This window comes from Phaethon aethereus, assembly GCF_964289735.1.
Source record: "Phaethon aethereus genome assembly, chromosome: 2".
In the NCBI taxonomy this organism is placed as follows: domain Eukaryota; kingdom Metazoa; phylum Chordata; class Aves; order Phaethontiformes; family Phaethontidae; genus Phaethon; species Phaethon aethereus.
The window spans coordinates 143,076,633-143,100,032 of NC_138582.1; the positions used below are offsets into that span (position 1 = coordinate 143,076,633).

General features: G+C 40.7%; 2 protein-coding genes across 2 annotated transcripts in view; one reads left to right on the top strand and one right to left on the bottom strand.

The window, feature by feature from the left end:
• The window catches only part of COL28A1 (collagen type XXVIII alpha 1 chain), a gene marked incomplete at both ends in the record, with an annotated part of 75,661 nt that extends 68,051 nt beyond the window's left edge, over positions 1 to 7,610 (top strand). Inside the window, one exon of the mRNA XM_081996504.1 lies at positions 7,226 to 7,610. Coding sequence (XP_081852630.1) covers positions 7,226 to 7,610 — 385 coding nt within the window. The remainder of the gene's footprint in view (positions 1 to 7,225) is intronic.
• Positions 7,611 to 18,577: 10,967 nt separating this feature from the next.
• C1GALT1 (core 1 synthase, glycoprotein-N-acetylgalactosamine 3-beta-galactosyltransferase 1) lies at positions 18,578 to 23,362 on the bottom strand (the record flags this gene model as incomplete). Its single annotated transcript, XM_082015272.1, has 3 exons — positions 23,128 to 23,362; positions 20,778 to 21,445; positions 18,578 to 18,787 (listed from the first exon to the last, which is right to left on the bottom strand). Exons 1-3 carry the CDS (start codon positions 23,348 to 23,350, stop codon positions 18,578 to 18,580), a joined length of 1,101 nt encoding a protein of 366 aa, XP_081871398.1. The 5' UTR covers positions 23,351 to 23,362.
• Positions 23,363 to 23,400: the final 38 nt, after the last annotated feature.

Here is a 23,400-nt window from a genome sequence, read left to right on the forward strand (position 1 = left end):
AAATCATCTGAAGAAAAAAAGCCCAACCCAAACAGCATCCCCCATGTCCCAAAAGGACCCTCACCCCACAGCGGGCTGGAGTCAGCAACGGTAAGTGCGACATCCTACACTTCAGCAGGAATGATTCATTGCACTGATACAGGCAAGCAAGTTATTTAAGTTGATACATAGATACATATAGATAACTAGGGAGAGAGGGGTAGATAGTAGATACAGGGATAGAGATACATATCCAGATGAAGATACAGAGAAAAGATCTTCCATCCAGAAAAGATGAAAAATTTGCACAGTTAAACTCTACTGTAGAGTTACCTTATGGATAGCTGTAAAAAACCTCTAGTGCAACAGATTCCAAGATCCACTTCATTTCACACCTGCCAGGAATATTTTAGGTTTAGCTGCTTCTGGAAACTCACAGCAGCAAAGTCCACTGGAACTGCAAGGAAGCCTAGGAATTCACAGGATCTTTCAAATCCATTCTAATCTTCTGTGCCTGGGCAGTTGCTTCAGGGATGGCATTAGCTGTTGTGTTCAGCTCCAGATCTCCAGACAGAGAGATACATTTTGTCTAAGAAATACTGGGGGTAATGAACTTGGGAGTAAATATGAAGATATAAGTTATGGGTATAATATCTTCTGTAATTTTTAGTGCGAAACTTTCTGATAAAGTTGGCAAGCTTCAATAAGTACAAATAGTGACACCGTTTGCTATGTAACAATGCTTAAAAAAAGGAGTTACTCTTTAACAGGTATACAAGGAGTCTTCTTAATGCAGTCAAACCAGTGTGATCCAGAAGGTCACTGCTTTCTTTTCCACTTTTATGCAGAGTTGACTAAACCTTTTGTAGCAAAGAAGCAAAAGTGAAAGCTATAAGGTTGTTTTTTTTTTTTAAATTGTATGCTGTTCAAATCAGATTATCCCGAAATAAGCATCCTTTTCTATTCAGGTCTTTCTGTGAATCCCCAGACTGCAAACTCTGAATGTATGCTCTAATATTTAGTAAACCATGAAAAAGCAGGTAAGTCCCTGGTGAAAGGACAGCTCTTCTCTCAATCTCTATCAGCACTGACTGGCAGCGTGGGCTCCTGCGTCTCCTCACCCAGCTCTGCAGCCTTAAGGGTGTCTTGGGTCACTAAACCAGGAGAGGGCACCTCTTGCCAACGTCCACTGCTTTATTCTCAAGTTGTATAAAATCATAAAATGTCATTACTAACTGAAAACATTACAGTTTCCACTGGCAAACAAACCAACTTTTATTTACATCACAGGTGATTTTTAAAAGCAGTAATAGTTTAATCTTGAAATCCTTAAATCTGCTGCTAGACCAGGCCAAATGCTATAAACCGTAAAAGCTAAGAATGGTTGAGAATAACAGAGGCTTTCCTTTTCTACAGAACGGATCATTACAAGGTGAATTCTTTTTCTGACATCCTTACTTCTAACAATTTAGAAAAAGACTCAGAAAATTAACAAGAAAATAGTGCCCCATCTGCTCACTGTAGAACTGCAGCAGCTTTTCACTTTGGGAAGCTCTACCAGTCTCTCACTAACAATGATGGAATTGAATTCAGCTTTTGCCTTAACCCAGTTCAGTCACTGCTTGTCCCTAGGGCGCATTCAGAGTGTTTAATAACACTGCCTGTTCACCGACCATCCTGCTGTCTGCACTTTTCCGTTTCTTCTACATCTTCAAATTTCCTCTCTGTTACCCTCAATTGACTGAAGATAGGCAACATTTCCTGCACTGCAGTTTTGAACATCCTTGGAAAGCTGATTACCACGTTTCCTCATTTGGAAGCTGCTGTCAAAGACATTCCTTGGGGGTGGAGAAAAAAAAAGAAAGAAAAAAGAAAAAAAATACTTTACTCATAGCATGGCTGAGACCAGCACCCACTTTTTTTAACGTAAAATTTTATGGACAGTATAGATTTATAGCGGCATTCCTGCACTTTCCTTGCTTAGCTTTCTTAGCTCTCTTGGTGCCGTCTGTACGTACAGCGTACCTTCCTCAAGGGAGGAAATCAGCTTGCAAAAGCCAACTGAAAAAAAAACCCCAAACCATCAAGTAATTGCCTTGCAGAAGCCTGGCTTGCAAAGGCAGCCGGCTCACATAGCGCAAGTTCTCACAGGTAACTTGATGAAATTTTAAGATCTTTTATTAAAAAACAAAACAAATACCTTTTTTTTTCCCACCCCGGTGAAATTCTTCATGGGCAGGTGTGTGGGCTGGGAAACCCCAGCTCTGCCTGCGAGTAGAGTGACTTTTCTAAGATCTCCTGACACAGGAGAGACGGTAGCTCCAGCACTGAGATCTTTGACACCCTCATTATCTACTGTTAATTCCTCCTGCAGCTTCTTATCAAATCTCCTTTATAATCAGTTCAGTCTCCTCAGACCTATGTTTTACCTGCCCAGCTGCAGAGCTCTTCCAGCTGCTGCTGAAGCTGAGCCTGCAGCAGACCAAGGTTTTGAAATTGCAAACGTGAGCAGACGTCTCGGCTATCCTGCTTGGGAGCTACACACGGCACCCTTACATTCATCTCACGCTATTTAGCTGGAGAGTTAACTGAAAGCTTCAGGTAGATCCTTACGATTTTGCTGCTGCCTTTTACTTACACAAAAGTCAAAATCCATTTTGAAATTCAAAGTACAGCCTGACACAGAAATGTCACTCCTGTAGACACAGCTCCATTCGCAAAAGGCAACCTACACCTATATTGGCTATCTTCAGGTTTGCATACAAAATGTAACCAGCTCCGTTTATAGACCGGCAAAACCCATCATCGTTATGGCAGAATTACAGTTTTCACTTATGCCTCTGTGCTAACCTCTCTCCACGGTGAGCTGTGTCTAGGTTTCGTACACCCTTCTGTGGGAAGTTCTTGGATCAAAAATGAATTGAACCCACGAAGACTGTGCTTTTCACAAAAGCACAAGCTAAACTAAAAATCATGAGGGATCTCACTACCTTTTCAGAAACCTCTCTCAGAAACAGAAGCAGCTAAGAGCTGTGGTCTCGATCTGCATGATGTTTCGTTGCCTCCAGCAGCGGGTGCCTTTGCTCTCTCGTCGCCGATGACCCGTGTCCCGCCGCACACAAGACGGTTTATCCATCAGCGATTATTAAATGGATTATTTAATTAAAATTAAATTATTACAAGCCCTGCTTCACAAACAAACCTGGACCTTGTTGGGTGACTGCGGGGTTTTGTGGTTTCGACCCCTCTCACTGGCCCGGACAAGGAGGGAGCTGTGCGGACACGCTGAGCGGGCTGTCCTTCTCCGGAGAGCCCAGCGGTGATATTTCGGCTGGCGCCAAAAAGGTCCCTGGGAAATGCTGCCGTTTGCCGTCGTAGGACGGTTCCTCGGACAACTGCGCATCGCCGTTTGCGGAAGAGGCCAAAAATAAAAAATGAGAGGTAAAATGCTCAGATCTAGAGTTTCCTTTGCCTGAGGTACTTGGATGGCAAAACACAAAGAGGGCTATTGGCAAAGCGTTGGAAAACTTTCTTTGTGATTTACATAAAGAGCCATTGCTTGATGCAAATATTTGCTGAACTCTTCCATTGGTTAAAATGTAACCACGTAGAGCACTCGAAGTATAGCAGACACTGAAAAATCAGCAGATTATCTGGTCCAATCTGTGTTCAGAAATGCTTTTTATGGGCAAAACAGAGGAGAAGCAGCGTCAGGAGGAGCGAGCAGTGCATGAGCACAAGCATGCAGCTTTGATTTCTTCTTTAATAGAAAGTATAGGGAATGAGATTATAAAATATATGTCAGTATTAAAAGAAGGCTTTCTATTTAATTGATTATTAACATCTCTAAAACAACATGGATAAAGTAGCCAACCAATCTGGCCAAAAAAAGCTAATCAGAAAATTTGTCTTTTAATTCTTACTAAGAATAGCAAAGAAGTAAAAATGGCACCTACAAGAGAAAGGTATAATGCATGTTATGCTTTAAACTCCTAACAAGGCCATTACCGTATAGTTATGCACTGAATTCTCAGCAAAAACTACATTTTAAAATGTGTGAGTATGCAGGAAATACCATGCATGTTAGGAAAGAGGGTCAGTTGGAAAAAAAACATAAATATAAAATCGTAAATGCAGCAATACAAGTCTAATCACTCAGGATAACCCTGTACTTAAGTTGTTAAAGACCCAGTCTGAGAGAGAGTAATTTTGTAACTACACATACTATTATAGAATGCATTGTTATAATTTATAAATCACAACATTCTTTCATGAGCTTCAAACAGAGAAATAAAAGATCCCCCAAAATGAACGAGTTTCTCCATAATTAAGCAGCAAACCCCCAAATATTAAAGAATTATAATTTATATTTAGTTAGTAGCTTTTTAATTGAGATGGCCTTAAATACAAGTGTCTTTTTTTCCAGGAGTTTTATCACATCTTTTAGTAGGGACAGAAACAGGTTTAAGCTTTGAAATCCAAATTTTGAGCCAAATTCTACTTAAGCTTGGCTTTTGTTTCTAACCAGCATTATGTAGGAATTCAGCCAAATGGGTAAGGCTCTAAAATGTGATCCGTGAAGGCTTTCTCTTTTGGCTTTCTAACAGTACGTAAGACCTGTTTTAGAGCAAGTTCTGAGACGAAAAGAAGAACACGTCTGCTCTCCTCCTTGTCTCACAATCTCTGCTTTCAGCAGCTGTAACCTCCCTACGTGCAGACAGGGAAGGAGAAGGGAGATTTTTGCATTTTATTGGCATGGCAAAAGGGATCTCTCCAACACCTGGCACGGTAAACCCTGGGACGTAAAGAAAACCATTTGTTATTGTGAAAAGAACGGTAGAGAGGAGTTGTGACAAGAGTGAATCTGGCAACCACAAGGCTCACAACATACGAGTAAACCCCACAAGAGAGATTTGGATTAGCTTTAAAATTGCTGCAGACACAGCTAATCCCAGGTGCTGCTGGAAGTGTTTGGGCTAGTGCTCCTCTCTCAGCAGGCAGCAGGTTAAAGCTTTCAGGAGACTTAAAAAAAATCCTGCCAGAGCAGTAAATAACGAGCAACAACCCAAAAAAGCCCGGGATGTGCCTGGGTACCTCCCCTTCAGCAGCCGGGCTGGGGAAGAGGGGCTGCAGGGGAGAGGTGGCTGCGTGGAAAGCATCGATTCGGAGAAAGATTTCGGGGATTTTGTGGTCTGGTGGCTGCTTGCTGGCCTGGGGGTGTCCGAGGCTTGCTGCACACAGGCACCAGTATGGAGAGCGGGGCAGGGGAGGGGGACTGGGGACAGTTAGTAGTCATTTTTCCAGGGAAAGCAAATAGCTAGTAATTCTTCTGAATTCCCATCATGACATAATTGGCAATTCCATCTACTTCTTGTTTCATTCGGGGCAACTCCCTAGTGCATCGTGTTTTCTCAAAGGGTAGCTTCGACCAGTTTTCACTACATTGTAAAATAATAGAAAAAATATATTTCTGATGAGCAGAAAGGCTGCATTTTCCAATTAATTCGAGTATAATGAGATTCACATATAAAATCTGGGTTTGATAATAAATGTTTTAATTGCAGTGACCCTCCGAGCACTATGACTGGGACTCCATCAGACTGCACGCTGCATCACTGTGCAGATCATCAGTTACCTGAAGCACAGGCTGCCAAAATACACAAGTCGCTGGAATAAGTGGAAAGCGTACTGTCGAGGGCGGCGCTGGAGGCAGAACTGCGCTCTGCCTGAAGGGAATATCGCATTTGCAAACAGAGATTTTCAGTTTTTGTTCTGGATGAACCGTACGATACAGTCAACCCAAAGTCACAGTAATCGGTGGATATTCTAGAGCATGTATGTGAACTTGTGTGAGTCAAAACCATTCTTTGAGCAGGATCCTTGAGAATTTAGTAGTCATCTGTCAGGCTTTTTTGACATGCTTAGGAATGTGTTAGATTTGTTTACAATTCATAAGCTGGTTGAAACTTTTCTTCGTAGGAGAAGAAAAATCACCCAACAAGAGTTCCCTTCAATAAGTTAAAAGTCCACATCGATAATTTAGGTTAATATGGAGTAAGGATGATGCACTGGTTCCCAAGTCAAGCATTACAGAACTTGTCATGTCAGTGGAAAGCAATCCCAGCATCTTAAATGATGCAGCTGCAGTACAGGGCCCCAACGACCAGAGCTTTATCCTACAGTGCCACCAGGAGGAAAACAACAAAATGCCTCTGTAAAACAAACAGCAAGACATCAACAGGTTTTTACAAATCGTATTGAAGTACCAGCTTCCAAAACTCAGCTCAGCAGCAGTAGTTGGTTGAGGACTTTTACATCACCTCTTAATTCATTTCACATTCATCTCTTACATATTCTACTGGCCACCGTAGCTACTTCATGCTCCTCAGTCTCTTTGCCAAATTTCTCAGTTGTCTTACGACTGGTGTTTAAACTGGACATTGTGTAAATAAGATGTTCAGCAAACCAGATATTGAACACTGCAGGTACAAGTCTTATGAGGTATTTACACTGAAGCAGGAACGCAGCTATAGAAGGGCCCTTATGCATATTATACCATAGTCTGAAAGCCAAAGAGCAACATACCCCATAACCACATCATGCATCCCCTCGCAGCACCCCACTTCATCTATAACCATGGCAATACTGCTGAATTTACCAAATTTACATCCAGCAATAAATGTCAAGCCTAGGAGTGCCTTCTGGGAAGCCAAGCACCCAGGGAGGTCAGGGCTCCGTGTAATAGCAGCGGTAGTAGATGAGAGTCCCTGGCCCCAAGCTTCGCCTCCAGTTCAAAGCCAGGTGGAGAACGTGTCGTGCTGGAAATGAAGTTATTACACAGAAGCAGTCTTTGCCCTCTGCCAGATGACTCACCCGGTGATCTGAGGTTAAGGGCTCCAGAGCTCATGAGCTGCTGTGCAGGGAGGTGCAGGAGGTCTGAGACAGGAGTAAAGACTTTGGTCTCTGCTTTTGGATGGTGCCTCGATGGGCTCAGCATGACTCCTCCTGGATACTACCTGGGGTACAAGCTGAACTACCTTCCTACCCCTCCAGTCAGCTCAAACGAGCAATGCCCCAACACACCCGCTCTCTGTAAAGCTTTCTCACATTACAGCCCTGAGAAGGTAGCTTCATTCTGGGAACATCATTTCACTAAACTCCATTCTCTCCCTTTTTTTTTTTTAGTTGGTGTAATTTCTACAGGGAAAGATTTTTACTTTTATGTATCTTACACTGTTTTCTGTAGCATCCTGTTCCGTAGCGAGAGCCTCTTCCAGCTTTTGAAAGAGCAGCACCTATTAATCAACGAGCAGCAATGGGAAAGGGCAGCATTAACAGCCGATCCGGAGGCGATTTGGGAGATGAAACTCCTTCCCTCGCATCAGGATCAGTCTTGCTCTCAGGTGTACGCTGACTTCGCACACCCGCGACACGTCAGTAGCACACCCAGGTCTGAACCTGCCCTCAGGCGCTCTACTTGCCGGCTGGTCATCACAGGGTGGCAAGCGCTTGTTTGGAGACTTCCTCCTGCGGGTCTCGGCATGAAGGTTTTGGATCCTGCCCGCGTCTCTTTAACCGTGCTTTCTGAAACCAGCTTGCTCCCCTCTAACCCGGAGCAGACGTATTTGTGAAACAGCAGCGAAACGCCGAGTAAGTATCAGCATAACGCTGAACTGAGCAGGAAGGGAAAGTGTTTCCTGCCTTGTTGCATTTATTTCCTGTTCTTTATGTGTTTGCTTTTTAGGAATTACAAGAAGTCATTCCTAAGCACTGGGCCTAAGTTAGGCACAGGTGCTGCAGGCAGCACAGGCCCCTGTGAAGACACTTTTATTACTTCCACGTGGGGAAAAAACGTTTTGGATCCTGTTCTCACGGTGCCTACAATCATTTTTTATGGCATTTTTAATAGCAGCTACCTGCTGGCTGTGGGAGATTAGAAGCTTTTGTAACAGACAAAGGAATTGTGCCAATACCAGACTTAACCTTCTCGCCCTGCGTACCGAGGAAACGTGACCTCCGAGTTCAGCAAGCAAGAGGCACGAGTACTGTACAGGAACGGAGAGAGGAGGGAACTTTTGCTCCCATAAAACCCAGCCTGCGTTTAACCGGGATGCAACACCGGGAGGGGGCAAACTCAACCTGCAGTTACTCACTTGTACAACGCAGCAGAGCACTCCCTTCCCCACGCGATGGAAACAGCACACACGCTAGCACCGAGACTAACGGTCTAACGGCCCTTCCATGAAACGGGACGTGAAAGAGATGTTTTGTGCAGCACTGTTCAGAACGACAAGCAGAACTTCCACAACATCGCTGTTCCTCTGGAAGGGAGAAAGTGAAAACGCACGAAGGATGAGACGGGCACGACAGCCCTGCCGGCCGTCAGGCAGGGGCTCTCCGGCCTGCGGGAGGGAGCTGGCCGCAACGGAATAGCGGGGACCAACAGGACCTGGAGGAGCTGAAGGGAAAACATGCAGGTGCCAAAACATCTCCCTGCAAAGCTGACAGAACAGTTTAGGATTGGAGGTAAGAAAAAGACTACAGAAGTCATCTGATCCGTCCAGGATTCCCGCTCAAAGGAGTCAGCTGCAAGGCTGGATTGGGTTACTCGAGCCTCTTTACTCCTGCACACAGGCAAGTATCTATTGAAGGTGAGCCTCATCCTCAAACCTGACCATGTGGAACAGCCCAAAGCTCCTGAGAGCAGTCAGGGCAGTCAGATGGAAAGGCTTGGGCAGGTGTGAAATGGAGAACGTGCTGCCTGGCACCAGGAAGTATGAAGCGTTGCAGCTGTACATGGAAAACCCATCACGAAGGTGTTCCCTTGATGAGATGCTCCAACCGAAACAGATGTTGGAATTCAGTGATCCAGGCAGCAGCATAATACAAAAATGTAAAAGCAAAACCTTTGTCCTCTCTTCAGTCACATTAGAATCTCTCTACTACTACCGATTGATTTGTTAGCATGGGACATCCACATTACTCATACCAGCATTTTCTTTCCTTATGCTCATCTTAGAGATGCTACTTCTACAGTACACGATTATATGTTTAGAAGCCAATACAGTAGGTGGTCCAGCTGAATGTATGTAATTAACCTATGTTTAATTGCAAAAGCCATAGGACCGGCCAACATTTTTGGCTTATTTATACACCACAATAGCTTTCTCACTCTCTCGCGGGCCCAGACACCTAGCCCACAAATGTATTTGGCTAATAGGACACAGCAAATACGTCCTTTTTCCAACCATGATTTCATTTTTTTTCATGCTGTTAAACGTTTGTAAGAGTTTATTCATTTTACAGTGATGTCAAGAGTAAAATTCCTAGATGCTACGTGTAACAGCAACTCATGCTCCCTCCACTTCTTTGAGGCTCATGATGACTTGCCACCAGTGCCAGCTTGCCACCAGTACGTATAGATCTTTTAAAAAACTTTGCTGAAAATATACATGAAATCCACAACTCTGACTCCCAAAAAAACCATTCAGCAGTACTGAAGCTCTTTGCTGCAGGACTGATCTGTACGGCAAAGACCAGATGAAACCAGAGAGCCACCACACATCTATGAGCTATTGGTTTTCAGTCAGTATCGCTGAAAGCTCCTTGAACAAGAAATGCCCGCCAAAGCGCGGACTGGCATAACTGCATTTACAATGGGATTTTTCTTCATTTACAATAGGATTATGTAAAATAATAAAGGGTCTGTGAATCTAACTCGTTCTCCCGGAGAAAGTACTAGTAGTTGTAAAGTGATTAATAAAGACCCAAATGCTACTTTTGTAATGATGGTTTTAAAGCAAGAAGATACAGTTGATGCATGAGACTTCTCCCACTGGGATTGGTGTAAATGCGTGGATGTTCAGGTCTACGTTTGAGAAGACAATTCTGCATTTAGAGTTGGTGAAGCTTACCTAAAATTAATCATCCAATGCATTTTGAGTAACGTTCACTTGAACGAATCTGAACAAGATGCACGAAATGCAGCTTTGGAAGCTGACAAAGGTAAAGCTCATAAGGCCCAAGCTAGCTGACAGGGAAATACCTTAAAAGCAGGATGCTGTTGCTTAGCCTGGCAAATTATGTTCTAATCTGGGTAAACAGACACCGCCTATTCTCTGCTAATAAATGGGGCAACATTGACAAATAGGAACAAAGGCTTCACTGTTCATGTTGAAGCACTGCCAGCTTCTGAACAGGTGTTTGAAAATGGGTTTTAGACACGATTACCCTACCCATCCTGGAAACACGAATCATATTCCAGCTACGATTTCAACAGAATTCACAGCAGAATATGTGAAACCGCTGTTTTCAATGGTAAATGCTCAAACCACTGGTGCTGGTGAAGCACTCTTCTGTGCTGGGAAAATTTCAGAGCCTCAGGTGGGGTTTTCATACGATGCATTCTTAATCCCTGCGGGGGGCTCACCTGGGGCACGCATCTAGGAAGGATATGGGCTCCAGTTTACAGCCAGCTCCTCCACTTGCCATAGAACAGCCAGAGAACAGACATTTAACAATCTTGCCATACCCCTAAATTCAGTAGAACTAGGAGTTTGCAGACAAAATTAATTAAAAAAAAAAAAAGCCACATCTATTTGTTTTGAATTCTGCCAAGTACACAGGATTTGTCCCTAAACTATCATGTCTTAAAATGTTATGCTCTCCATCTTCAGAGGCAGGGAGCAGGAATAAAACACTTAATAGCACAACATTCGGGTGACTTCAAGTTAAGAATTCATGTGGGACAGTGAAAGGAAAAAAAAATCATAGTCCAGGATTTTAAAGGTGCAGAGTACTAATGCACATTAATTTTAAGTCTTTTACATAGGATCATAGAATATTCATTTTATGCTTTTAAAGATTACTCTGAGATGGGATATTGGCTTGTTGAGACACTGACCATTTTTGACCATATTTCTTTCCAAGAAAGAAATTTCTTTCTAAGAAAGAAATACAATACTTCTATTGAAAAATCACCCAATATACTCTTAAACGTGTAAGATTTATGCTTAGGTTGGCATCCCAAAAGAAAATGTAATTATTACATTCACTGTGCAATGAGTGAACATAGAAAAAGGCCTTGGGATGTTCAGCTAGCAGGAGGAACGAAAGTTCATATTTGTCACCTTCTTTGCTTTAGCTTCTGTCCTAGACTGCCCTTGATTTACCAATTTACAGGGAAGCGTCTGGACCAAAATTATTTCCTGGAGTCGTCTCTTTTTCAGGTGAGGTAATAGATTGTGGTATAGGAGGTTGTTCACTGAACTGGCTGTTACCAGATCAGTGTTACGGAGGTGCTTTAGAGAAGTAAGGCTCTGTAGCCATGGGACTGACAGCTTATTTACTGTGTTTTGTAGCACTTTGAACTTGTGGTGAGAGTTTTGGTGTCATAGAATCATAGATTAGTTTGGGTTGGAAGGGACCTTCAAAGGTCATCTAGTTCAACCGCCCCCCTGCAGTGAGCAGGGACATCTTCAACTAGATGAGGTTGCTCAGAGCCCTGTCCAACCTGACCAGGAATGGTTCCAGGGATGGGGCAGCTACCACCTCTCTGGGCAACCTGGGCCAGTGTTTCACCACCCTCACTGGGAAAAATTTCTTCCTTAGATCTACTCTAGATCTGCCCTCTTTTAGTTTAAAACCATTACCCCTTGCCCTATCGCAACAGGCCCTGCTAAACAGTCTGTCCCCATCTTTCTTATAAGCCCCCTTTAAGTACTGGAAGGCTGCAATAAGATCTCCCCAGAGCCTTCTCTTCTCCAGGCTGAACAACCCCAACTATCTCAGCCTGTCCTCAGAAGAGAGGTGTTCCATCCCTGTGAGCATTTTGGTGGCCCTCCTCTGGACCCGCTCCAGCAGGCCCACATCTTCCCTGTGCTGAGGGCTCCAGAGCTGGATGCAGGACTCCAGATGGTGTCTCACCAGAGCAGAGTAGAGGGGCAGAACCACCTCCCTTGACCTGCTGGCCACGCTGCTTTGGATGCAGCCCAGGATGTGGTTGGCTGTCTGAGCTGCGAGCACACATTGCCAGCTCATGTCCAGCTTTTCATCCACCAGTCCCCCCAAGTCCTTCTCGGCAGGGCTGCTCTCAATCCCTTCATCCCCCAGCCTATATTGATACCAGGGGTTGCCCTGACCCAGGTGCACGACCCTGCCCTTGGCCTTGTTGAACCTCATGAGGTTCACACCGGCCCATTCCTGGAGATTGTCCAGGTCCCTCTGGATGGCATCCCGTCCCTCAGGCATGTCAACCACCTGTCATCTGCAGTGTCATCTGTAAACTTGCTAAGGGTGCACTCGATCCTACTGTCTATGTCACTGATGAAAATTTTAAACAGACCCCTTTAATTAACACAGAACCCTGAGGGACACCACTCATCACTGATCACAGTACTCGTCACCAATCAAAATGAGATAATGACTGTAGCAACACTGAATGGGCAATTGGAAAACTCATTTTTTCTAGAAGAACATTCTACAAAGAATACCCCCTTCTCTAAGGAAAGCATTTTTCACACACCTTTAGTACAACTGGGTGCCACAGTTTGGAGCCAGTCCACCTGTCCATCCTACCAAACTGAGAAGTATTTTCAGCACCAAATGATACAACATGGTTCCAACTCTTGCTTTGATAGTGACTCATTTAGGCCGATTTTAAAACACATGAAGTTAGTAAAACTTTACAGAAGGCAGCGTAGCATTTCACATACAGACCTGAAGTGAGCTGCCGCCACTTGTGAAAGTGACAGCAATCCATCTGGTAGCATGTACTCCTCAAAAAGCACTTTGTAGAGCAGAAGGTGAAACTATTAACAGGAAAAGTAAAGGAAAAGAGGAGGGTGGGGAAGAACATGGGAAGATGTTTAAAAAACAAATCATACCTCCAAGGAAGGTAACACCTTAAATATGCAAAAGAATTGACACTTTCTCATCCCAAGAGCTGCCTAACACATCAGAGAAGCCCCAGTTGAACCGGGACGCTGGCGCACAAACCTGTGGTCAGTATCAGCACAGACTCCAGCACCCGAGGCTTCAACCTCCCTAAATAAAACAAAGCTTATAGGACGGCATTTTGGGGCGAGGAAGGAGAGAAGGGACTGTACTTTGTGGCTTGTAGTTTCACCCAAAAGAGGGGTGTTACACACAATGGAAGAGGGGACTGAGGGAGCCTGGAAAGAAGAGTTAAAATGAAAACGTGTGGGTCACATCTCAAAACCACATCACATCTGAACCGTAGCGCTAACAAAAGCATACTTGGATGTAGTCTGCCTGCCAGTTTTTGTTGTCTAACCAGCCTTGAGGGCATCTCTACCATTTATTTTTATTAGCATTTCAAGCACACCCACACTTATGAAATGTTTTTTTCTCCGGAGTAGCAGCCGTAGTTTTTGTTCTACTTGCAACGCCCTGCCGTTTGCTAGGTCTAGTTTGATCTGGAGAGTTGAAAGTTACTGTAGCATCACATAAGAGCGTAACCTATACCTGAAACTTGAGAGGAACATTTATTGTCTGTTCATTCGGCTGCTGTTCCGTAGCTAAAACATTCTAGCTTTTGAGCTTGGTTAACTTGGTTGACACACACCTCCTGCACTTTGCAGACATGTTTGCACTCCAGTTAAAAACACTGAAATAGTTAATTAACCCAGGTTAATAGTACTGGCAGGGTCTATTGCAGTACTTGAGGTAACAAAACACCACGCTTCTGCCTACCATGTCCAACAACCAACATTTAGTCCGTAAAGACACTTCCAAGACCAGTAAGTGGAATATTCTTTACTGCTGAATATTATCCTGCATGAACAGCAGAAAGCCAGGTTAGAAAGCACACCGCTTAAATCTTATCAGGCTTTTTTTGGTTTGGTTTTGGTTTTTTTTCAGAAGAGATTCACTGAAAGAGTAAGTCCTTTTAAAAAAAGATGGTTAATTTGGAAGAGTTTTGTTTTATCTTTGAGGTATCAGCTGTAGCCAGCTCACTTCAGGACTCTGTAATAATGTGGAGATATTGAAAAAATCAGAACAATGCAGAAACAACAGCCTGCTTATGTCAATCTAGTACCAGCACTTATGATTAATTTTACTCTTTAAAAAATCCACCACCTTTGTTTTCAAGGTAGCTTGCTATTTGTTAATAGCATAAAAATAATAACAGAAAACATAGCAACTGTGAGAAGCTTTTTGTCTTTCCTGTACCCACCCAAGAAAAAAAAAAGAATGTTTTTATGCTGCTAGGCTACACTACTAGCATATAGGAGGGGCAAATAAAGACAGACATGCACTGTGTATGAGAGGACTTGTTTTATTTATTCAAGTCTCAACTTAATTTTGATGCTAAAAATTGGTCAAAGGCACTTCAAAGAAGGTATTTAAGAAACAAATCCTTATGGTGATCATTCCAGGCAAGTCACCAACTTACACCTGCCATTAGGGACACGACTACCTATAACTGCAACGTGAAACATTCACAGGTTTAAGTGGAGCATACTGTCCAGCAGCAATATTCAATTCTTTTAGAGCATTAATAACATTTTTGGAGTATTTTAAATACAATATGGTAAAACAGCAAATTACACTTTTGGAGTTCCACAGAAGTTTTTGTTGACAGAAAAAGGACAAAATTGCCTTTCCAAGTGGTCCTGTATTGAGGGATCTATTTTCATCTGTGCGTGCACTATCAACATCAGCAGCAGGTACACCAGAGAAATAACCCGCACTCTTCTGTCATACAAAGATAAAACACCCTGCTCAGGTAGCAAACTGTTTATAAGACATCTATCAGCTACTCACTAAAATTTATACTTCTGGAAGCATAACAGAACAAATGGCAACATGTGAAGAAAAAGTGATTTTTAACATATACCCCCACCAAAGCAGAACAAAGAAAGTGTCCTTAAAGGTAAAAGGTACTGGGAAAAGAGCTTTCGCAAAATGAGGGATGGTGCTAACATCACCAGCATTTAATCTCTTGGATAAGACCAATATAGACTGCAAAAATTAATTGGGCGTGAAAGATTAAAATGGGTCTTTTTATGCAAACAAAGATTAATACTATTCTCTGATTTAAGAACAGTGATCAGAAGGTAGCTTCTTGGCATTCTCATTCCTTCTGAACTAAGGAACACTTATCACAAGGTTAAAATATTACTCTGTTGCACTAAGGGACAATCCCACACCCAAGCGCAAACAACTGCTGCCTACTAATTTCAAGAGAACTAGTTCAAAATTTTTAGATGGGTCATTTAAATCACCACGGTGCCAATGGAAGCTAACCTAAAGGTTTTATAAAATTAAGAAACCTCTTTAAGAAGCAAAACAAAACAAAAACAGAGCAATAATCAGAATAGCCTAAGACAGCCTACGTTGCTGCACTTCAGAAAGGTCTATCCACCTGAAATACAGAAGCCTCTCTGGGCTGCAGAAATACTCAAACTCAATAAATATTTTCTCAAAGCACAAAGACCTGAGAGTGAAATAAGAAACTTCCAATGGTAGTGTTAATATTGTACATGAAAATTATACTAACTGTTCACATTCCAACCTGGTCTGCTGAAGCCTTTGAAGGGAGTTGAGATAAAAACTAATTATTCCAGAGGTATCAGCTCATTGTTATGGCAATGCAATTCCACAGAGAACAACAGTTCTCTGTTATAATCACAGAATGTAAAAAAGGATACTTTTCTAGCTTGTCTGGAAGGAAAAAAAAATAATTTTTTGAGTGCTGTTAGAAAGGCTAAAGAAATAGATTCAGAGGCCTAAGAGCAAGGACACTTTAAAAAAAAACAAGAATGGATGTTTGAAGAAAAGGCTACACTTAATGCTCCAGATAGGCCACCTATTTATCACAAGATAATATGTTTTTAGCCTTATTCCCTCAAGAAATGGAACATGTTCCTTTATTTCTCCATTCCCTCTGAGGTCCTCCATGTTTTGTGGAGAGGGACATTCCTACCCACGCTGTAAACCCACAAGCCCCAGCTGGGCAGCTGACAAGAACTAGAACTGCTGATGAGAAAAGGCTTCACCCTCAGCTCAGCAGCAGCTGGTTTGGCTTGCGACCTCAGCAACCAGCCTGTGTGGAGCTCAAATATCTCACAGCCTGCTTCCTCTTGTCCACCTGAGACTCATGCTTGATGAAACTGAAAACCCAAAGACAGGATAGTAAGGAACATGAAGAGGAAATTATGTTACTTCACAGGGCAAACACAGGACACAAATCTGCAGAAAATATGCAAGACTAGTTCTGCCTGTTATGGAAGAAAATCTTTCAATCCCCACGGATGAACTGAGGAAGAAAGCAGTAATAAAAGGAACAGTATAGTAGTTCAGTAGAATGTACAAAGAGATTAAGTTGGGATCTTGATTTCATTTTATAACTTCCTTAAGTATTCCAGAAAGTTTTAATCGCATGTTTGAACAATGCCACTGGAGTTATCAATATCATATGGACTTCACAATATTACTGGTTTGTGCTGCACGTGGGATAAACATTTAGCTCACAGAAGGAAGCACCTCTCAGCATGGTACCGTCCATTCTCCTCTGGACAAGCACCCCTCTGACCAGAGCAAACTGGAGACTTTTTTCCTTTTTTGAACAAATAGAGTTATAATTTTCTACTTAAGTCAATTAACATAAAATAAAGCTCATGTCCCTTTCAGTACCTCAGAGGCAGTCTTGCTCATAAAAGAGCAACAGATTTAACCCTGCAGGAACTATTCATTTAACTAATACTTGATATATGAACCCAGCCTATATTCAGACAGAGAAGATGTATGTAACACTTCAACTCCATGAGATCTACCAGTAATTGCCATCATGCTGCAGAGCAATGGTCAGAAAGGAAGTCATGACTCTTTACTGCTGGACAACAGATATAACCCCAACCTGTATAAGAACGATCTTTGGAAAAAAAATTCCAGTACTTTATGGTAACATCCTCTTCCAGGAACATCCTGAAGGACAGCAGTAGTAAATAAGGCTGTCTGCTACCAGTATGTGCCCTTTCCAAAACAATGACTGGAGGTAATTAGGTTATGTCCAAATTCATCAATATGATGAAGGTGAAAAGTGATAAAAGATGAAAAAACTTTTGTTCAAGTGTAGAATAAAGACACACTACATGTCAAGCTTAACCCCATCCCCCATACTGCTATTCACTCAATTTGAAAAAGAGAAAACCAGAAAGTTTTACGTTAATTATATAAAACATAGGCTTGGCCTCTGAAAATTTTTCAGTAATTAAAACACCTATTTTGTCCCACACCAAGAAAGTGTCTTCAGTTAAGAAACAGAGATACTCATAAAACAGTGGACAAAGTTAACACACTTTGAAAGATTCCTGCATTCAGCCTGGATTACCTGAATAACTATATACTTCAGCTTCAAAAAGAGTGAAATAAGGATCATTTATCATTTTGTTCTGAAAAAGGTAACAAAAAGCAGATATAGGAGAAATTTTAAAAGTGGAGAAAAAAAATGTTCAGAAAAGTGAAATTAAGTACCTTAGCGAAATAAACTAGATGCATAGGGAAGCAGTCAAATTGGCTTTACTGCAGTTTTAAAATAGGATTTGTTTGTGTCTGTAAAATTCTAATGAATAAGGTAACTCCACAGTCTCAAAGCATAGTGATGTGAAAATTAAATGGAAACAAACTAATTATAATACCAACTGAAACCAAGTTATTATAATGCCACTGTAACTTTGCCAAGATACTATTCTTTCTGGTTTACATGGAAGGTGTGAAGGAAGAGAGACTTCCATTTCAAAAAGCATCTAGCTTATCTTATGCTGAGAAATTCTGGGATGAATTTTTATATCCATTCAACCAATATGATAAGTTAATACCAAAAAAAACCCAAAACACCACAGGCAAATACGTAAGCAGCTTGCATCACCTCAGCAATTTAAACAATAGTAACTATTTCTGGGTTTCTCCCTAAAACAGTAGTGATCCAACTTCATATTGTTTTGTACAACAGAGACTTAAAATTTTTAAAAATAATTCATAGCAGTGAATTCCATTTCTGAAACAATTCAGATTTATCTTTTGGGTGGATCTCTGCCTATTCATAATAACCAGTCTGTCATTAAGGCAAAGCAGACTTGAGACTCCATTCATCCCTTCCTTGTAGGACAAGGTACGCAAAGTAACATCAAGATACTGAGAACACTAGAGAAAGTCATCATGAAGTATATGACTGTGCAGCATCCAATTTCTAACATTAGAACTGACCTAACAGAATATCTGGAAGGAAATAGAGGAGAACAGAAAAAGGAATAGAAATACTTTGTTTATCTTTGAACCCGTCCACTATGGTTTTTATACAAATTCTTCCAGATATTAGTGTACCAGAACAACCTCCTATTTCACAGCTTTAGGGCCCCGAATCTTTGTGAGCCGGGCTGCAAGGTCATACTATCCCAAACAGTCAGAGGCAGCCACCGGACTCTGCTGTACAGACAGTGACAGGAAGTTCTGCCAACATGATTTCTGAAATAAGAATCACCAGGAGTAATTTTAGTCCACAAGCTTCATGCAGGAGTTTCAGGAGACTCTCACTCATTGTACTGGCTTTTTTTTAGTTTTCTTCAAAGTCCAATTAATTCTCAGAAATTTTTTGCTTTAGCTTTTGATTATCCTCCAGTGCTTCATTCTTGCTCTGCTCTTCTGGATTCTTTGCTGAATCTGGATTGTACCGATACAAATACCCATAGGGACGGAGATGGTAAATCAAATATTCCAAATGATACATAGTCACCGAATCAACATAGTGGAATGAAACTGCTAGATCAGAGCAGCATCCAGGACCCTGAAATACAAACAAGTAAAAATAATCAGCGAGAATTGCAAAGCATGCCCTGGATTAAAGATCCAGGAAGAATTCAAACACATACTTGACTTCACGGTGAGAAATTCTATCATCAGTCATTCATATACTTCAAAACTTAATGTTAGGCAAGCAAAATGTATCAGACATATCCACCAAAGCATCTTTCCAAAATAAAGCTGGACAAAGTATTTTGCTTCTGTAATCAAGCCACTTAAAAAACTAACTGCCCTCATGAAGGTCAGAGGGTTTATGCTCTTCCATGCTTCTTTTTTTATGTTGGTGTTTAAACAAAACCGAGAAGCAGCAAGTAGATCTAAATACATTGCATTTCTATATGAAGCAATACATTCATGTTATTCATGACAGCACCCATCTAGAGTATATAAGCCAAATGTGTGTGTGCACACGCACCTCTGAGTGTGTTCACACATTATAGGTTGGCAAAATTGTCAGTATCTAACTTCCTACCTACAGAAAGCTGTTACAAATAATTTTGGAACTTTTAAAAAAGTTTATTAATTCCATTGACATTATTAAACATTTTTAAGAGCTAAAAGATCATTGTTAACATATTTGTTACAACTTGTAGTTTCTAGCTGAAATTCGGCTTTGAGAATGCTTTTCTGGAAGATGGTTTTGGGTTTTTTTTCCATCAGACTTGATTGCAGAGCTGCTAATATTCCAACTCTAATTGGAACTAAGATTAAATATTTAAAGACATTGAAGAGAACAATTGTTATATAATTGTTACTCTTTCAATACTTACTTTGATCAATATAGCTTGTTTTTGATACCAGATAACGCAGTCTCTACCCAAACACAAATATGATAGGACAGGATCAAATACGCAATTTCCATTATGGATCCCTACCCCCACTGCTTCAGTTACACATGTAACTGTCCACAGCTCAGCCACCCGTGAACTGCAACCATAGCTAAAGCTGCTGCATCCTGACATGCTAAATACAGTATTGTAACTGTTTTAAGCTACAGAAATGCTCTAGCTGCTGAATACAAGTATAAAAATACATACTTTACAATAAAAAAAGTCTACTGAAGAACTAGAGTCTTTTTTTTTCCAGCTTTATGGTGTAAAAAAAACCACATCCTATCCTTGATTTTGGCCACTTATACTGATCTCAAAGCTTGATGAAAAAGAATACCTTTAAAACTGAGATTATAATCCTAAAAAAGCAGCCATGAATCATGGTTTTATTTCACTTCTAAGCAATGTTCATTCTTCTGTAACCTTTTCAATAGAATTCACTTACATGTACATTTTAACAACCTTCAATAAAAAAGTGAGAGTGGGGCAGCTACCAGCATTCGAGCCAGGTAAGACCGCACACAGTTATCAGCGGTAAGAGTAATACTGCAGCACATCTCCACTTGAAGGCAAAAAGACTAGCAAGCAGTACAGTCACACACACAATTACCCCCTCCAGTAACTTGGGAATCTCTGAGTCAATTTTAACTAACCACAATCATGAGCAAGTCTCAAAATTAGTCCTATTTTTACAGGTTTTATACAAAGCTTGGAATGAACCACGCTGGTCTCACTTCTCACTGCACCCTGGGATCTGGGTGGCTGGAAGAGAAGCTATAGACACTGTGTGTGAGATACAAGGGAACAAGACAGAACAATAACTTTGCAAGGAAGGCAGTAGCAGTGACACTAGACAAACACGTCAAAAAGGTTTTATCATTTTTTGCTGTCCGCAGAACATAGCAAAACAGCAATAATAATTTAGGATTCACTAGCTCTTCTGGAATGTTAAGTTCTTAGCATCAACTTTTAGTTGATTAGTGTATTTAACACATCTACACACAGATATATCACAGGATTGCAATAAAATCTTTTCTAAAATATACCGAGCTGCTATTAAGCTACTAATTCACACATCATATACATCCACACACATCATATGATGTACTTCATAAAATGGGTACCAGGTTCCTAAGGACTTACCTCTACAGCAGGATAATAATTATAATTCCAGTACCAGAATGTTTTTGGTAGGTATCCTCTGATTAAGTGATGTTCTGGAACGAAGGGATGAAAGGTTTCTCTACCACTTGTATCCCTAGAATCTCCTGCTTCCACATTAATGATCTCCATACATTTTCCTAGTGCTAGGTCTTCGATAGAGGAACTGTGAGAGCATTTGTTTGTTTTAAATGCAGTAACAAATCTCTTCAGAGCTTCTTTGCTTAGAACATAACCTGCTCCACCACTCATGTAGCCTTGTTTCACATAAGGCTTAAACCTTCTTCCAAAATATATTGGTTGTTCAGGACTGTATTTTGAAAGAAGCCATCTCAAATTGTCCAATATAACATATGTATCATCATCCGCTTTCATAAACCAATCTGCATCATCAAAATAATGCTCATATACATATTGAAAAGCTTTAATAGTCTTCCAGTACAGTTGGTCCCTGCCTTCTTTGGTTTCCAGGCCCACAGTTGGGAAGTCTTTATTCTCCTCAGAGCTCATAAAAAGTATTTTATTACAACGTTGGGCCCAAGTGGCCTTAACATGCTTGGCTTTCTTTTCTAGATTTTGAGGTCCAGTCATGACCCAACATAGTATTTTCACCTTCTGATACAGTCCCTCCGCAATATCTTTATTCTCATCTAAAAAAAAAGTGAAGTTCCAAAACAATATTAGACTTGATTGCAAAACAAACATAAGAGCAAACTGCCCCCAGACATTCTGTTTCTAGATCAGAAAAGACATGCAGAGAGAGAAGAAGAGTTTGCTTCCAAATGTACCGAATGAAATTATGAAATTAATGTTAGATTTAGGAAGAAAACAAACAAGACTCCCAAAACCAAGAAACTAAAATTCTTAAAGCTACTTCAACTTCACAGGATAAAGGAGAGCATAAAAGCCATACCAAAATGGGTAGTTGTTCACTATGGCTTTAGAAAACCTTGATTTCTACATAAATCTGTTTGGAGGCAACCTCTTTATGGTGTCAGAGGACTAATGAAAATTAAAAAGCTGAATATTTTTGCCATTCACAATGAACACAACTTAATGATCACAACACAGAAAGGTCAAAAAGCTAATAAACTCTGTTACATATATTCATGTTAACTAACAAAACCTAACAAATATTTCTAAACCAGCAACATATTTTGAAAGAAAAAAGCAGACGGTAAGCCAAAAAGAAAGAATTTATCACCAAATCAAGCTAAACCTTATTTGTAAAAAATCAGATGAAATAAGTTAGGATACTATGAAACTAGTATTATTGTTGTGCTAAAATGTTTTTATTTAAAGACAATCCAACAGAATAAATAGACAGTTATTTGAAGTGTGTAATATATGGTTTTCCAAGCATTTATTTCCCTCAAAGAAACATTTGCACTTGATATATACAGAGTGATTTTAACTCATGTAAAAGAACATTTGATGGAGAGAGACATCTGCATAACTGCTCCTAAAATATTCCTGCTTACACTTTATGCAATAATAGATCAGATTACTTTGTAACAATTTTCTACAATTACATGTAAAACACTCACAAATTTGTCTTACAAAGTTTTCCGTTTAAATAGCAAATTACTTATCAACATCTTCTTCAGCAAAGGCACTATAGTGCATTTTTTCTCATCCAAACTGTCCCAACTTGAACACTATCTATATTTAGGATTTAGAATGAACTCATTTAATGAGATGTGCCAAATGTAAAAGTATGCCTGAAATATCAGAAGAGTCTACCTTCTTTGAGAAAAAAAATAATAAATAACTAAATCAGAGTGCAAAAGAATTTCTCTAGTTTTGACTGCGAAGAGCCATCCGTGTTTGGACTGCTGCATGATCAGCTTGGCAAACAATGCCTACAGTGATCTCCTGTGCCCCACCCTCCCTTGCGAAAAAGTTAAATTTTTTTTTTTTTTCAGCTTTGTCTGAGGGCACATAAAAGGTTAGAAGTGGTTCAAAATTAGCTTCTTAAAGCTAAAAAGCAACTCAGCCACAGCTACAATGCTAGCAAATATATCTGCTTAGCAAAACCATCATTTGATGTCAATAGTTCATTTGAGAAGTTCTGGCTCCAAACAAGTCTGCAGACAGAAGTTGGACAAACAGCTGGGCTCTAGGAAAGAAAATCACTACTGTAATAAAAATGGAAACAAAGAAAACCACCATTCAGTAGACCTCAGGAGAACAAAGTTATTCACATCTAAACTGAACGTGGGGAAAGTAAAAGAAAAGGATTCATACAAATTCTTGGCAGTGAAGAAAGCAACATTTTGCAACACATGAAAATGGGGGCATATTATATAATTAGCCAGTTGTAACAAAATACCTTTATGTTGTCCAGAGTCTGCATTGAAATTCATTTGTCCTTGCAGCTGATTGTTATCAGTATCTGCTGAGTGTTGACCGTGTGGATCATTGTGAAGGATATGAGGCTGAATCTTAACCTGTTCTTCTAGTATAATGCTAAACAGAAGATAGCATATGAAAAATCCTATTGCTGATCCAAAAGTGAAGGTCAGAAGGTTCATCAAAGACTTAGAAGAGGCCATCTCCTGAAGATAATACACTGTCAAAAACAAATGAAAAATACATTAAGCTT